The 14,309-nt window shown below is 54.1% G+C and overlaps 6 protein-coding genes across 6 annotated transcripts; 3 read left to right on the plus strand and 3 right to left on the minus strand.

Moving 5' to 3' along the window:
- Positions 1 to 599: 599 nt before the first annotated feature.
- Positions 600 to 1,887, plus strand: J4E79_004398 (uncharacterized protein; the record flags this gene model as incomplete). The annotated part of the gene is made up of 4 exons (XM_049353283.1): positions 600 to 1,022; positions 1,086 to 1,497; positions 1,528 to 1,740; positions 1,793 to 1,887. 4 exons carry the CDS (start codon positions 600 to 602, stop codon positions 1,885 to 1,887), a joined length of 1,143 nt encoding a protein of 380 aa, XP_049212662.1.
- A 968-nt stretch (positions 1,888 to 2,855) lies between these two features.
- On the plus strand, positions 2,856 to 5,442 carry J4E79_004399 (uncharacterized protein; the record flags this gene model as incomplete). Its single annotated transcript, XM_049353284.1, has 2 exons — positions 2,856 to 3,350; positions 3,400 to 5,442. 2 exons carry the CDS (start codon positions 2,856 to 2,858, stop codon positions 5,440 to 5,442), a joined length of 2,538 nt encoding a protein of 845 aa, XP_049212663.1.
- A 445-nt stretch (positions 5,443 to 5,887) lies between these two features.
- On the minus strand, positions 5,888 to 7,708 carry J4E79_004400 (uncharacterized protein; the record flags this gene model as incomplete). Its single annotated transcript, XM_049353285.1, has 1 exon — positions 5,888 to 7,708. One exon carries the CDS (start codon positions 7,706 to 7,708, stop codon positions 5,888 to 5,890), a length of 1,821 nt encoding a protein of 606 aa, XP_049212664.1.
- A 296-nt stretch (positions 7,709 to 8,004) lies between these two features.
- Positions 8,005 to 9,631, minus strand: J4E79_004401 (uncharacterized protein; the record flags this gene model as incomplete). Its single annotated transcript, XM_049353286.1, is given in 3 exon segments — positions 8,005 to 9,054; positions 9,068 to 9,361; positions 9,464 to 9,631. The coding sequence occupies 3 exon segments, from the start codon at positions 9,629 to 9,631 to the stop codon at positions 8,005 to 8,007; spliced, it is 1,512 nt and encodes a 503-aa protein (XP_049212665.1).
- Positions 9,632 to 9,812: 181 nt separating this feature from the next.
- Positions 9,813 to 11,009, minus strand: J4E79_004402 (uncharacterized protein; the record flags this gene model as incomplete). Its single annotated transcript, XM_049353287.1, has 1 exon — positions 9,813 to 11,009. The coding sequence occupies one exon, from the start codon at positions 11,007 to 11,009 to the stop codon at positions 9,813 to 9,815; it is 1,197 nt and encodes a 398-aa protein (XP_049212666.1).
- Positions 11,010 to 11,411: 402 nt separating this feature from the next.
- On the plus strand, positions 11,412 to 13,888 carry HSP88 (Heat shock protein hsp88; the record flags this gene model as incomplete). Its single annotated transcript, XM_049353288.1, has 5 exons — positions 11,412 to 11,486; positions 11,536 to 11,567; positions 11,627 to 13,169; positions 13,227 to 13,535; positions 13,586 to 13,888. 5 exons carry the CDS (start codon positions 11,412 to 11,414, stop codon positions 13,886 to 13,888), a joined length of 2,262 nt encoding a protein of 753 aa, XP_049212667.1.
- Positions 13,889 to 14,309: the final 421 nt, after the last annotated feature.

A 14,309-nucleotide genomic window follows, 5' to 3' on the forward strand; every position in this document is an offset into this window, starting at 1 on the left:
TCGGCACTTCACGCATCCGAATACGTACACGACCTCCAAGTATTGCGTGCTTACAGACCATAGGTCCACGATTCTCGAAAGAAAGCACGCTCGACGATGTCACACGACTCTCTTCATGCGCTCCATGGCGGACGGGGTACTGCTACCGGCCTAGGCTTTGCTTGCCACCACTCCCTCACCGCTGTATATACGAGGCCGAAGTTTGGGGGCTTGAAGAGCACATCTGACTTTCCTAGTTCGAGAAAATGTGTCCCATGATGGAATTATGCGCTCTTCACACAATGAAAGGTGGTCGCGGGGGCTCGCACCAGACTTCCGCCGACCAATCCCCGCTCACATTATACAACCTTTACATGTACCCTGGTCACGAGAACTACACCTTTCGAAGCCAATCCTACCGCCGCTTACATCGTGAGCGTCAGAAACAGGCAGCTCCATCAGCCCTCTATTGTGGCTGCAAACGAAGCTGCCTTCAACTCCAAGTGTCGCTTCGTGACCCCTGACGTACTTCACCCTTCTTGTATAAAATCTGCGATTGAGTGTCTATTTCTTCGACACCCAGAGCATTCAATACTTGTTACTACTACTCATCTTCGATTATGAGGCACTTTGGAAACACCATCCGGGACTCGGGACCGGCAAGGTTTACGACTGCACTGCTTACTGCGCTCCTGATCACCAGCGCTACCTTCATTCCATTCCTCACACAGGGCGCAGTCGCAAACCCAGTCCCTGTACCGAGTCCTCAGCCAAATCCTGATCCTAATCCTAATCCTCAGGACCCTCAAGCTGGCAGTCCCACAACTGATGGCTACTATCCCGACCCAGAGCCATGTCGCGGCAACTGCTCTTGGATTCATGATCCTAGTGTTATATATGAGAACAATAAGTACTGGCGTTTCTCGACTAGCGGCAACATTGCCGTTGCCAGTGCGCCATCCCTGGGAGGGCCATGGGAATATGAAGGCGCGTTGTTACAAAACGGTACCAGCATCCAGGTCCATCCGGATCAAGACATCTGGGTAAGTTCATTCTCCCTCTACTGAATCTTAATCTGCCACGCATCATCCTAACCAACACAACAGGCACCTTCAGTAATGAAGCGAGGCGATACCTTCTACTGCCACTACTCCGTCTCCCGAATCGGTCTCCAAAACTCCTCCATCGGCGTCGCAACATCGCAGTCCCTCGAGCCCGGTAGCTGGCAAGACCACGGCGACATCGGCCTCCCCCTATCCGACAAGTACAACCTCATCGACCCTTTTGTGTTTCAAGAGACACCCAAGGACCCCATCTACTTCACCTTCGGCTCCTTCTGGGACGACATCTTCCAGGTCGAGCTTTTCCCACACGACGACCTCATGGCTTTTGGCGGATGGGCTGAGCAAAATAATCGTATCAATAACATGGTGCGGAATAGTACTTACGGGGCTACTGTCGCTGAGGGTGCTATCATGTGGAAAGAAAAGGACTTTTACTACATGTTCTACAGCGTGGGTATGTGTTGCAATACGCCAGAAACTCCAGGAGGTCTTGCTCCTGAGGGTCAGGTATACCACGTTGTTGTATGCCGCTCGGAAGTTCCTACTGGGCCTTTCTATGATCAGGAAGGAAAGAGCTGTCTTGAGGAGAATGGTGGTACGACTATCCTTGCTAGCCACGGCGATATCTATGCGCCTGGTGGACAGGGCGTTATGGTCAACCCTGAGAATGGGAGGACAGTGTTGTACTATCACTATGGTAAGCAAAAGACTGGATACGATGCGTTGAAACCAAGCTAACGTTGATGCAGTTCGTCCGAGTGTCGGCTATGCAGCTGATCAGTTCTTCTTTGGATACAACTATCTTGATTGGGAAGACGGCTGGCCGGTCGTTGTTGTTGCTTGATTGACTGCCATTCTGCCACAACTAACGCCTGTTCTCTTCCCATTTTCCTGAATTCTTGGAGTGCCGCGTCGGTAAATGTCTCTGGGATGGCCATTTCAGGATCCACGATTTACGACTAATGACCTTACGACTAAGACTGTACTAGACGCAATGTTTGGTGTGTGTTGACGGAGGATGTGGTTTACCGGAGGCTTTCGGCGAACTGATGAGATTACTGTTGGACCATGGCTATGGATATAGTCCTGACTCTTTATCGTAAATACTAGTTTGTAGTGTTATTGAGTCCAGCTTTCAGATAACGTGTCTTGCAGTGCCATGGGCAGCTCATGGGATCCATCTCACGATGTCTTGAAGATGCACTTTAACCCACTCGTCCCTCTTTGTCAAAGCTCCCAGATCATCAGACTTTTCTCTCAGCTCATGCGCTGCATACTAGCCTTTTCTGCCGCGCGGACGCGCTTAGTTTCGGAAGTGGTGGGATGAAGCAGCCGCAGGGCCGATTACGCGGGGTAAAAATAACTCCCATGGTCATGATGTCGCGCATGCTGAATCTGATCAATTGGTCTTACCGAGGAGACAAGCTTCTTGTAGTGCTATGGTAGTGGCATCAGGAACCCGGTGCTGGATCGCTTTCGGGTTGTGATTCCCAGCCCCCAGGCTGATTGTAGCCTCAACCGCGATGGACGCTTGAGGGAGGTGCATCATGGCTATTGCTCGGAAAGGTTAGCCGCCAATGACGTCACCAATCGGTCCCTCCGGCGGCTGAGATCGCGCCATGCCTATTTACCTGCCAAGTGCAGCACAGTGAATACAGGTTATTCCATCCTTGTGGGTCAGTACAAGACCAGTGCACGCGACCGATCGCCTCTCCGTCGCCTACGCCTCACTCCTCAGCCTCCCTCTCCAGCCTCACCATCTCTACCATCGCTACCCCGCGCGATTGCTGATCGCTGCGCACGGTCGCCAACATGCCCTCCCAAGAGAAAGGCCTCAAGAAGCTCTTCCATCCCTTCAACCATCGCGCTTCTGAGAAGATTGAGGAGATTGAGCAAAAGCTCGAGCACACCAAGTTACGAGGTGCGCATATTAAGGCTGTGCACATCAAGCATAAGATCGGCAAGTTCACCAACCTCTTCAATGCCAACCATCGCCACGACGAGGAGCATGAGAAGGAGACGGACGCCAAGAGGAGCAAGATCGCGGACAACCACCGCTTCCATAGCTTTGCGCCAGAGCGCGACAACAACTTGGTGAAGTGGTATGTCGACGGTAGGGATTACTTCTGGGCCGTTGCCGAGGCATTGGAGCAAGCCAAAGAGACCATCTACATTGCGGACTGGTGGCTCAGCCCTGAGCTCTTCCTGAAGCGACCGCCCTACTATAACCAGCAATTTCGACTGGATCAAGTACTCAAACGCCGTGCAGCAGCTGGTGTGAAAATCTATGTTTCCGTGTACAAGGAGGTGAGGTCATCAATCTGCGTCAAATGAACGGCAGCTTATACTTACTCAGGTTTCCGCGGCTCTTACATGCAACAGTCAGCACACCAAGAAGGCACTCATGGGCTTGTTTGAAGAAGGCGAACCTGGGTACGGAAACATCAAGGTGATGAGACATCCTGATCACAATGTCTTCGAGAATGCTTCAGATATGACGTTCTACTGGGCGCATCACGAAAAGTTCATCGTCATCGACTATGCCATGGCCTTCATCGGTGGACTGGATTTGTGTTACGGCCGATGGGACGACAAGCAGCACCCGCTTGCCGATGCCCACCCTTCAGGTGTTCAGAACCAAATCTTCCCTGGTCAGGACTACAACAATAACCGTATCATGGACTTTGAGAGCGTTGATGATTGGAAATCGAACAAGCTGAACAAACTCGAATTCGGTCGCATGCCATGGCACGATGTCGCAATGGGTGTCATTGGCCCAGCGGTTTACGACATCGCTGAGCATTTCGTCTTGCGATGGAACTTCGTGAAGCGAGAAAAGTACAAGCGCGACGAGAGATACGACTGGCTCACCATGGAAGGACGTGAAGGCGCCGACGAAGATCTGATCGGAGTGCAACGGCCCAAGTTCCCTGTTGGCCAATATGTACATCATCCCCTCACGCAGCTGAACAGCAAGAACCTCGACAACCGTGGAACTGTACATGCGCAATTAGTCAGAAGTAGCGGCGACTGGAGTATGGGCATTGATCCTCATGAGCAGAGTATCCAGAACGCATACTGTGAGGTCATCCGTAACGCGCAGCACTACGTCTACATCGAGAATCAATTTTTCATCACGGCAACGGGTAAACACGACCAGAGCCCTGTTCACAACCAGATCGGAGCTGCAATGGTTGACGCCATCGTTTCGGCAGCTAAAGAGCAGCGCAACTTCAAAATCGTCATTGTCATTCCAGCAATCCCGGGATTCGCGGGAGATCTTCGAGATCAGGCCGCTGCTGGAACACGAGCTATCATGGACTATCAATTCAAGAGTATCTGCCGAGGAGAAGAAAGCATCTACGGACAGATTAAAAAGGCCGGTGTCGATCCAGAAAAGTACATTTTCTTCTTCAATCTTCGTTCATACGACCGCATCAATGTCACTCCCACGCTTAAGGAGCGCGAGAAGAAGTCCGGGAAGTCGTACATGGATCTGGAAGCAGCTGAGATTGACGAGCTGGAAGCACCGCCGGAAGAGGGAGGAGACGAGGCACGACGCAAAGCCGCTGAGATGAGGAAAGCGTACATGGATGAGGAGGAAGATGTGGGCAAAGGCGACCAGGGTGGTGTTATTGACCCAGACTCGATTGCCGATGACGCGATGCTTACGGAAAAGAAGCCCAGCGAGGAAGCCTGGGAAGGCGAAGAGGAAGAGGAGAAAGAGCACTTCTTCCAAGAGGAGCTCTACATCCACGCCAAAATCTGCATCGTCGACGACAAAACCGTAATCTGCGGATCCTCCAACATCAACGACCGCTCCCAGCTGGGCTTCCACGACTCCGAGCTCTCCATCGTCCTACAAGACACCGCAGAGATCGACATCGAAATGGACGGCAAGCCCTACAAAGCCGCAAAACTCGCCCACGAACTCCGCAGCAGCTTATGGCGCGAACATCTCGGCCTCCTCCCACCCCAAGCCCTCAACGCCGCCGACGACCCCAACGCGCAACCCCCCGGTGAAAACTCACCAAACGACCCCATGCCCGGCGCAGAAGCAGACTTTGTCTCTGACCCTCTGTCACCCAAGCTCTGGGACGAATGGAGGGAGCGCGCGACTACCAACACCGAGGTGTTCAGGTCGCTGTTCCACGCCGATCCTGACGACAACATCCTTACGTTTGAGGACTACGACAAGTTTACGCCGAACCCGTCGGGTGATAAGGAACATAAGCAGGGTCATCTGTATGACATGGTTAGGCCTGTAAAGGAGATTAGAGCGGAGTTGGATCGTGTCAAGGGGCATTTGGTGTGGATGCAGTTGAAGTTTTTGGAGAATGCGGATATGGCTGAGAGGGGGCTGCAGGTCAATTCTTTTACTGAGAGTGTGTATACTTGAGGTGGATACATGATGGTAGGAAGAGGTGGCTATGGGAGGTGACTGGCTGTTGGCGCTGGGCGATTAGACGAGTCGCATCGGTGTATCGTTCTCGTCGGTTGTCTTTTCTTTATGATTCCCTATTACGTATCCTCGACGTCTTTATGACCTGAATGAATGCATCTTCTTCTTATGACGATCTGGCTGTGCTCCTTTTGCTATGCGATACATGTGATGACACCGAGACAGGTAAAACTCTGTTGAAGACCACATAGGTACTAACAAGTTCGTAGTAGCCGACTCACATTACCGCGGAGGTCGTCAACTCAACACACAAGAACACAGAAGCAGACAACGAGTATATGAAGTCCCGAAGGCCCAGTGTGATGTTCCAATCGTACAAACAAACATCTTTTGTAGTCCTCAACCGACTTCTATGAACACCCAACGAAATCTCTTCTACCCTCTATCGCCTCCTCACCTCCACACCACCCTCCCCTTCATCCTCCATCTCCTCATCGTCGTCGTCATCATCTTCCTCTTCCCACTCCAAAGCCTCCGCAAAGCCCCTCGTCTCACTCCCATCCGACACAAACAGACCCGTACCCGCCGAAGTAGGCACAGCCGACGAAGGTGCAGCAGAAGGAGACGCAATAAATGTCATCGCATCCTCGTCTTCACTGTCCGGTCTTTCCTCTTCTTGTCCAAGCTCAGATTCAACGACGGACTGCTGTGTACCATCGTCTTCCCACGCCAACGCCGCCTCAAAGTTCTGTGCTTCTGTCTCGTCGCGCACGAAGAGGTCGCCTGATCCTGGTGACGTGGGGGCGACGGACATTTGCTCGTCTTCGACTTGATCGTTTGGTGGGTGGTCGAACTCTGAATTGGAGTAGAGTGGGGATTGGAGGGTGAGGTCTTCTTCCTCTTCCTCATCCGGTGGTTGCTCAAACTCAGAACCTGGGTATAGCGGAGACTGGAGGGTGAGATCTTCATACTCATTATCTGGCCTCTCTTCGAATTCTGGAAGTGGATACAGTGGTGACTGGAGGGTGAGATCTTGTTCCTCATCGTCGGTTTGGCCTTCATATCGTGGTCCTGGTGAAGGCCGGACGACGGGGTACTGTAGGTCCGCGTACTCATCAAACGTTGGTGGGGGTAGGGGAGTGTTTTGCGCATCGGAGTCGGATATGGGGTCGTCGGAGAGCTCCATTTTATCCTCGTCCTGCGTCGGTGGCGGCGGTAGGGGCGCGGTAGGCTGATGGGAGCCCGGATGCTGATTGGAGTCTACATCCATGCTCGAGTCATCGCTTGACGACGACTCCTCTGCAGACGAGATCTCAATTGGTTGACCGCTTGAACTACCTGTAGTCGGCAGACGAGACGTAGACCCACCAGCCGGTTGGCGAACAGCTGGCCGAGGAGGCAACATTGGCGCAACAGGTGCACGAACGGGTACTGCTGGAGCTGATGTCGCAGCCGCGGGTCTAGCTACCGGTGCGTCTGAACTTGGAAGAGGGGCCCTGTACTGTTGAGCATGTGTTCGTGGTCGCGGTGGAGCAGGCTGCAGGGGAATGAAGGTAAAGGGTGAGGAAAAGTACCTTGAGTTTGGGTATCGATCAGCCGGTATTGGTGGACCAATGGTGTATACATTGGTTGCGTTGGTGTTTGGTCGCTGAGAAGCGGGTCGACGGACGGCTGGGTTGGGTTGAGCCGGTGGTGGTACTGGCCTTGGTATACGTTGTTGGTTTGGTTGTGGTGCGCGTCCGCGTCCACGAGCAAGTCCACGTCTAGGTCCACCTCCAGGACGTGTCGCTGGACGACGAGTGGGCGTGGGACCAGACGGAGCTGGTGTATCGTTCGCCGGAGGATACTCGTAAACTCCTTGCTCGTTCATGGGCGGTAGCGGAGGCATAGTCCAAGGTACCACCGGCGACCCAGGCTCAGGTGTGGGGCTGACTGGTGTCGGTGAAGGCTCCCTCCTCCGGTAGTAACCTCGAGGTTCATGTCGAGCCCTCGTGACGAAATGGGCATAGAATAGTCTGTTGGCGCCGACGAAATAGATACCGTCATTCCAGTCCTCCTTCGTCAACAGTTCGTCCTCCACACAATGTGTTTCCCGAGAGAAATGGAAGTGCAGTCTGAAGTAGCGTTCATCGCGGTTGAAGGCGTTGAACGTATACTCGATGAGGTCATCCCAGTCGCTCAAGTCAGACGCGCGTCGGCGGTATAAGTCAGGACCAATTGCGAAGTCTCTGACTTCGATCAAGGTAGGGCTGGTGGTCGACATCTCGAATCTCGGTAGTGAGTATTGAGGTGGGAAATTGAAGATGGGCGAGTATATATAAGAAGCTGAGTGACGAAGGAGAGATACCGCGGGCAGTTAGAGTTTCTTTGAGAGATATTTATTGTGCGCGTGCGTGTAGCGCTACGACTGCTAGTGGAAGTCACACGGACGCAAAGGCAACGACAAACGGGAAAGAGAGGAGGTAGAATGACATCAGAAGTCTGTGACCTGATTGTGTACCTAGTAATGACCGACTTTTGTATATACCAAGCACCCAAATACGGTCAAGCGGCTTTCGCTCAGTGTTGAGCACCGCCTTTGGGAACGTCTGTAGAATCCGAAAAAGAGTCCGTTTCGTCATCGTTCGCGGCAGTCCCGATAGCTTGCTTAGTCTTTGTTTCTCTCCTCCTTTTCATCACGCCTCCCTCTTGGTCACCTGACCCATGCACCGCGGACTTCTCGCTTGTCTCCCTCTTCGCCCTGATCATTGCTCTGATCGCGTCAGAGAGCTTCCACAGCGGCAACGCTACGAGCGACTTCGAGAGATTTACGTCCTTTAATGGAATCTGTATCTCACCGTTTCTGTCCGTATGTCCAGTGTGTCGTGCGGGAATGTACGCAATGACGTTGTTCTTTTTGTTCAGCATTGCACGAACAGCAGGACGTTTGCGTGGCGTAAGACACCAGTGTTCTTTCGCATGGCCGATGACGACTCCTTTTTTGCGCAGGTCTGGATGCTTTGTATCATCGATGATGATGAACGACACCTCAGATGCGGTAGCTTCACGGATGATCGGTAGTGACGGACTCACGGTAGGGAGACCAGGATCTGGAGGTGTATCCGTGTTGTGAGGTGCATTTCGCTCTTCGATCATAGCTTTTATGGCTCGCGTTCTCTCTTCGCCGAAGGTAAACCTGACCAGCTCGGGTGTATATTCCACGTGCGTCATCGCGATCTGTATATCTCCTTTGATTGCGCTCCGTTTTGAGTATTTCGCGGGAATATAAGCGACTACAGCACCGACTTTGCTGATCACGGCGCGAACGACAGGGCGAACATTAGGATCGAGACAGCTTTGTGGGAGGGCGCGCCCAATCACGACGCCAGTGTCGAGATGATGACTGCTGCTCGAGTCATCTACGGTCACCACCTCATTAGCAGCAACCGGGAACGCGAGTGTGCTCTTGAGTGTATAGGTCGACTTGAGGTCCGGTTCTGTATTGAAAGGGTTGTGTGGCAATCCCTTTGGGAGGGGCGTGGACGAATCTTTCTTCGATTGTCCAAGATAATCTTCGATGTCTTCCGTGAACTTTCTCTGCATCGTGTCAACCAAGTTCTCAATAAGCGCCTGACGATTTTACCTTCGTTCGAAGTCCCTGATCGCCATATGTTCCCCGGTACCATAGCTTATCCTCTTCCTCCGTCTCAAAAGGATTGTGTGCATCCATGCTAAATTCTGGTGGTGGTTCCACTTGTTCGAAGTGTACATATAACACCAGTCTGCCTTCCACTACAAATTCGGGATCGAAGTAGCCTCCAGCATCCCATTCGCTCGGACTCATCCGGTCGTCGCAAGCATGACCGTCAAAATGAAGATGCGCGTTGTAGCGTTCCCACGGCTTGACGAAGATGTTGTGCACGTTCGCGAGGAGTTCCTGTGAGCTTTAGCATGTGATGGCTCTGATCAAGTGCCCATTTCGAAGGCATATATTGAGGTAAGATACGGCGCATGCTAGAGCAGTAGCTGGACGACATACCCAGTAGTTGCGAGCTCGACGGGCCGCAACACGGTAGCTGATGTCTCGTCCGTTGAATTCGCGGACGAGTATCATCGGGAAAGACTTCATCTTGCCGTGGCGGGAATGTGAGTGTTGGGAGTGGACGGACAGAAGTTTGACAGTGTGAGGCTTGATGTAGCCGACCATGATCTGGTGGCGACATCGCAGTGAGAGAGACGTGGCATGGGAGCGTAGCACGTGTCGACTTGAGGCCCGAAGAAGATGCGGTGAGATGCAATAGTTTCATTGCTGGAAACTTGATAATGGGTATCTTAAGAATGTTCGACGCGCTTTAAACAAACGTACTGCTACCCACGATTAGGTGTGCTCAGACATCAGCCATGCCGGCATTGCCATTGGGCTTCCGGTTGTTCTCCTTCCCTCTGCCTTTGGTCTTCTTGTTGTTGCCATCGGTAACAGCGGTGCTGCTGATGGCTCTCTTCCTGCGCCCCGCTTTAGCGCTTGCGATGGAGGACGGCGTGTCTTCTCTCGATGCGCTGGTCAGTTCCTCCGGCAGAAACTTCCCGCTGCCAGCAGCCTCTCGAACTAAAGATGTATAAAGCTCTTGTACAGCGAGTTCGCTCGCACTTGCGTCCTGTGATGCGCCGCCTTCATCGGAGAAGGACGTGTCCGCTAGCGGATCGGGTGCGACGAGTTTGAGGCGCTCGGTGCCGAGGTGGAAGCTGTTGCAGGTTATTCGGGATATCTGGACTTTGGGGTGCGATATGTCGAGGGCTAGATGCTGCCGAAGATACGCGGCCAGGGCAGTTGTAAAGGGCTTATCGTGGGTGTCCTTGAGCAGTCTGCCCCTGTCGACGAAACCAGAGATGTCGCCGCCTGCGACTGTGATCTCTACGTGTTTGAGAATAGTTGTGGTATTGGGAAATGCCAATTGAATATGTAGCTGTCTTATAGTGTCTTGTATGGACTGGGTCGAGTATCTCGCAGCGAGGTGCTTGAAGTAGGTCTCGAGACTCGAAGTGATGAAGGGCGAGGGCAGCTTCAAGGGCGCAACGTGGGCATCGAAGGTCGTTCGGAGGTAGTTGAGAAAGATGTCGCGTATTGGGCCTGGCATCTTCACGAGTAGCAGGGGCAGCGACGTGAAGCCATTTTGCGAGGAAGTGACGCCCGGGTCGCGCAGCAGGAGCGCATTGTACGACTGCTTCTCGTACTCGAGGCTCACTTCCAGTCCACGCGCCCGCTCTGGGGTGAGCTGGGAGACGGAGGACAGCTGTGAGGCATCGGGCTCCATCGACTGGCGATGTCGGTCAATCCAGGCATCCTCGTCGCCAATCAGCTCCCAGCTGCACTCGTCCAGGGGGCCCAGTTTCGCGGTGTCGTCGGCAGCGGCAAAGTCGACCTGCACGCCGCGCACGCTGTCGCCTTTGAGCTGTTCCTTGAGGCGCTTGGCATGGGTGCGAAGTGAGGCGTCGACTAGGAGGGGAGTGTCGTGGCAGTGGAGCGGGGACAGGCGGTACAGGTTGTACGTGCGGTTGTAGAGTGGGTACGGGGGGATTTGGGCCATGCTGATGTCAGCTATCTTATCGCGCGGAGGGGAGACGCGTGCGGGTGCTCAGAGGCGGGCGTGCAGGCGTCCATGGGGGTTGTGTTGGAAGACGCTGGCGGCCTCGAGACGCGTCGGCGGAGACGGCAGGAGCGAGTGCGAGCGGATATGACGCAGCGTGTTGTTGGACGATTTGCGTGGTCCGTGCCTTCCGCAACACTTTCTTTAGTGACCCCGCTAAAACAGGGCCTGTCGAGAAGGTTCTCTTTTCTTCGACGTATTGCCAGCAAGTCATCACGCAGCGGTCACTTGAAATTTGCGAACCCGTGTCTGTCTATCTTTTACACGACCCCCCAAACACGACTTTCACCGCACACACTCCCTCCACGTTTGCCCACACATACCCCGCCATCAGAGATAAACATGTCTGTAGTAGGTGTTGATTTGGGAACGCTCAACAGCGTCATTGCTGTTGCGCGGAATCGCGGTGTCGATGTGGTGAGTAGCCCCGGTCGCATATGATACACCATAATACTGACGCCAGTAGATTGCAAATGAGGTTTCCAACCGCGCGACACCGTAAGTCAACCCGCAGCGCACGCAGCGCACACAACGAGCATCCACTAACAATTTCCCAGGTCGCTAGTAGGCTTCGGCCCCAAGAGCAGATACGTCGGCGAGACGGCCAAGAACCAGGAAATCTCCAACCTCAAGAACACCGTCTCCTCCTTCGTCCGCCTCGCCGGCCGCAACCTCACAGACCCCGATGTCCAGGTCGAGCAAGACTTCATATCCGCGCCGCTCATCGACATGGGCGGCCAGGTCGGCGCTGAGGTGACATATCTGGGCAAGAAGGAGCAGTTCACTGCCACCCAGATCACCGCCATGTTCCTCACCAAGATGCGCGCCACAGCATCTGCCGAACTCAAACTCCCCGTCAACGACGTCGTCCTCAGCTGCCCCGTCTGGTACACCGATGCCCAGCGCCGCGCCATCCTCGACGCCGCCGACATCGCCGGCCTCAAGTGCCTGAGGCTCATCAACGACAACACCGCAGTCGCCCTCGGCTGGGGCATCACAAAGCTGGACCTCCCAGCGCCCGAGGAGAAGCCACGGAGAGTCGTCTTCGTCAACATCGGCCACAGCAACTACACCGCTACCGTCGTTGAGTTCAAGAAGGGCGAGCTCGCCGTCAAGTCGAGCGCCTGGGACCGCCACTACGGTGGACGCTACATCGACAAGGCCCTTGTCGAGCACTTCGCCAAGGAGTTCAAGGAGAAGTACAAGATCGACGTCATGGAGAACGGCAAGGCCCGCCTCCGTCTGTCGGCCGGTGTCGAGAAGCTGAAGAAGGTCCTTTCCGCAAACAACCAGGCCCCCATCAACGTCGAGTCCATCATGAACGACGTCGATGTCCGCGGTATGCTCAAGCGCGAGGAGCTTGAGGAGCTGATCAAGCCCCTCATCGACCGTGCTACCGCCCCTATCGAGCAAGCTCTCGCCGAGGCCAAGCTCACCACTGCCGACATCGACGCCATCGAGATGGTTGGTGGCTGCACACGTGTGCCCGTCCTCAAGGCCAAGATCCAGGACTACTTCGGCAAGCCGCTCTCCTTCACACTCAACCAGGACGAGGCTGTCGCTCGTGGCTGCGCTTTCTGCTGCGCCATTCTTTCGCCAGTATTCCGTGTCCGTGACTTCTCCGTCCACGACATGGTCAACTACCCCGTTGAATTCACCTGGGAAAAGTCAGAGGACATTCCGGATGAGGACACCAACCTGACCGTCTTCAACAAGGGCAACGTCATGCCATCAACCAAGATCCTCACATTCTACCGGAAACACCCATTCGACCTCGAGGCCAGATACGCCAAGCCCGAGCAACTGCCAGGCAAGATGAACCCCTGGATCGGCCGCTTCTCCGTCAAGGGTGTCAAGGAGGACCCCAAGGGCGACTTCATGATCTGCAAGCTCAAGGCACGCCTCAACGTGCACGGTGTGCTTAACGTCGAGTCTGGATACTACGTTGAGGAAACCGAAGTTGAGGAGCCAATTCCCGAGTCTCCGTCAGCAGAGAAGAAAGAGGGTGATGTACGTTCCGAATTTCCTTCTGATCCTAGTAACGGGCGGCAAAGCCCGCCCGAGCCTGCCGCGAAACGACACAAGCCTGACGCTGATCCTGTACTTGCGCGTCCTACTTCTGCGCACACAACAAATGAGCTAACAAATTATGCGCAGGCAATGGACGTTGACAAGGACGCCGCCAAGGAGCCACCGAAGATGCGCAAGGTTAAGAAGCAGCAGCGTAAGGGTGACCTGCCACTATCCGCAGGCACTGCTTCGCTTGACGAAGAGAGCAAGCAGACCCTGGCCGAGAAGGAGAACTCCATGATCATGGAGGACAAGCTCGTCCAAGACACCGAGAACGAGAAGAACAACCTCGAGAGCTTCATCTACGAGCTCAAGGACAAGATTCTCGACGTCTACGCCGAATTCGCCAGCGACGAAGAGAAGGCCAAGCTCAACACCAAGCTAGAGACCATCGAGGTAAGTCCCATCAACAGCACGATGCATGAGCTGCGCTGACACCTATACAGGAATGGTTATACGACGAGGGTGACGACGCGTCGAAGGCACAGTACGTCTCCAAGAAGGAGGACATCCGCTCCATCGCCGGTCCCATCATCCAGCGCTACAACGACAAGATCGAGGGCGAGCGACAAGCGGCCATGGAGAAGCACCAAAAGGAGCACGCCGCCAAGCAAGCCGAGCTTGAGCGCGCAAAGCGGGAAGCCGAGTCCAAGAAGCAGGCTGAGGCGCCGCCGGCGGAAGAGCCAAAAGACGCGGAGATGACGGACGCCGAGGCACAAAAGCCAGACGGCGTTGAGGAGGCTTCTTAAGCGGAGAGGCATCTGCGAAGGCGTAACGGCAAAGTGAAAAGCATTTGGTCGGCGTGGTATACTAAAGGGCTACGTTTGGCGCCGAGGGGAAAGTTTTCTCTGTTCGACTTTTCTTCTTGTTTTCTCTGTGATGACGATCATGGTAATGCGATGCTTATGATAGACTAGTCCATAGACGAACGAACACGATATCCAGTTTTGGAACTACAATGATATGTTCCGCTGCTTCCATGATTCTGGTCTGCGTGGTTGTGCTTTCCTTCTCTGACTGAACTCCGTCATTAAAGTGGGGCGGCGGAACCCGTCGCCAGTTGCCTCTTTGCGCAATGTTCTGGATACCTCTTTCCTCCCACATAACCGACGGAACACAAAGAGCGCCCTTGATCACACCGCCTCACCTCTATCCTGAGAGAAAGTCCTT

This window comes from Alternaria viburni, assembly GCF_023758015.1.
Source record: "Alternaria viburni strain BMP 2772 chromosome Unknown scaffold_7, whole genome shotgun sequence".
NCBI lineage: Eukaryota > Fungi > Ascomycota > Dothideomycetes > Pleosporales > Pleosporaceae > Alternaria > Alternaria viburni.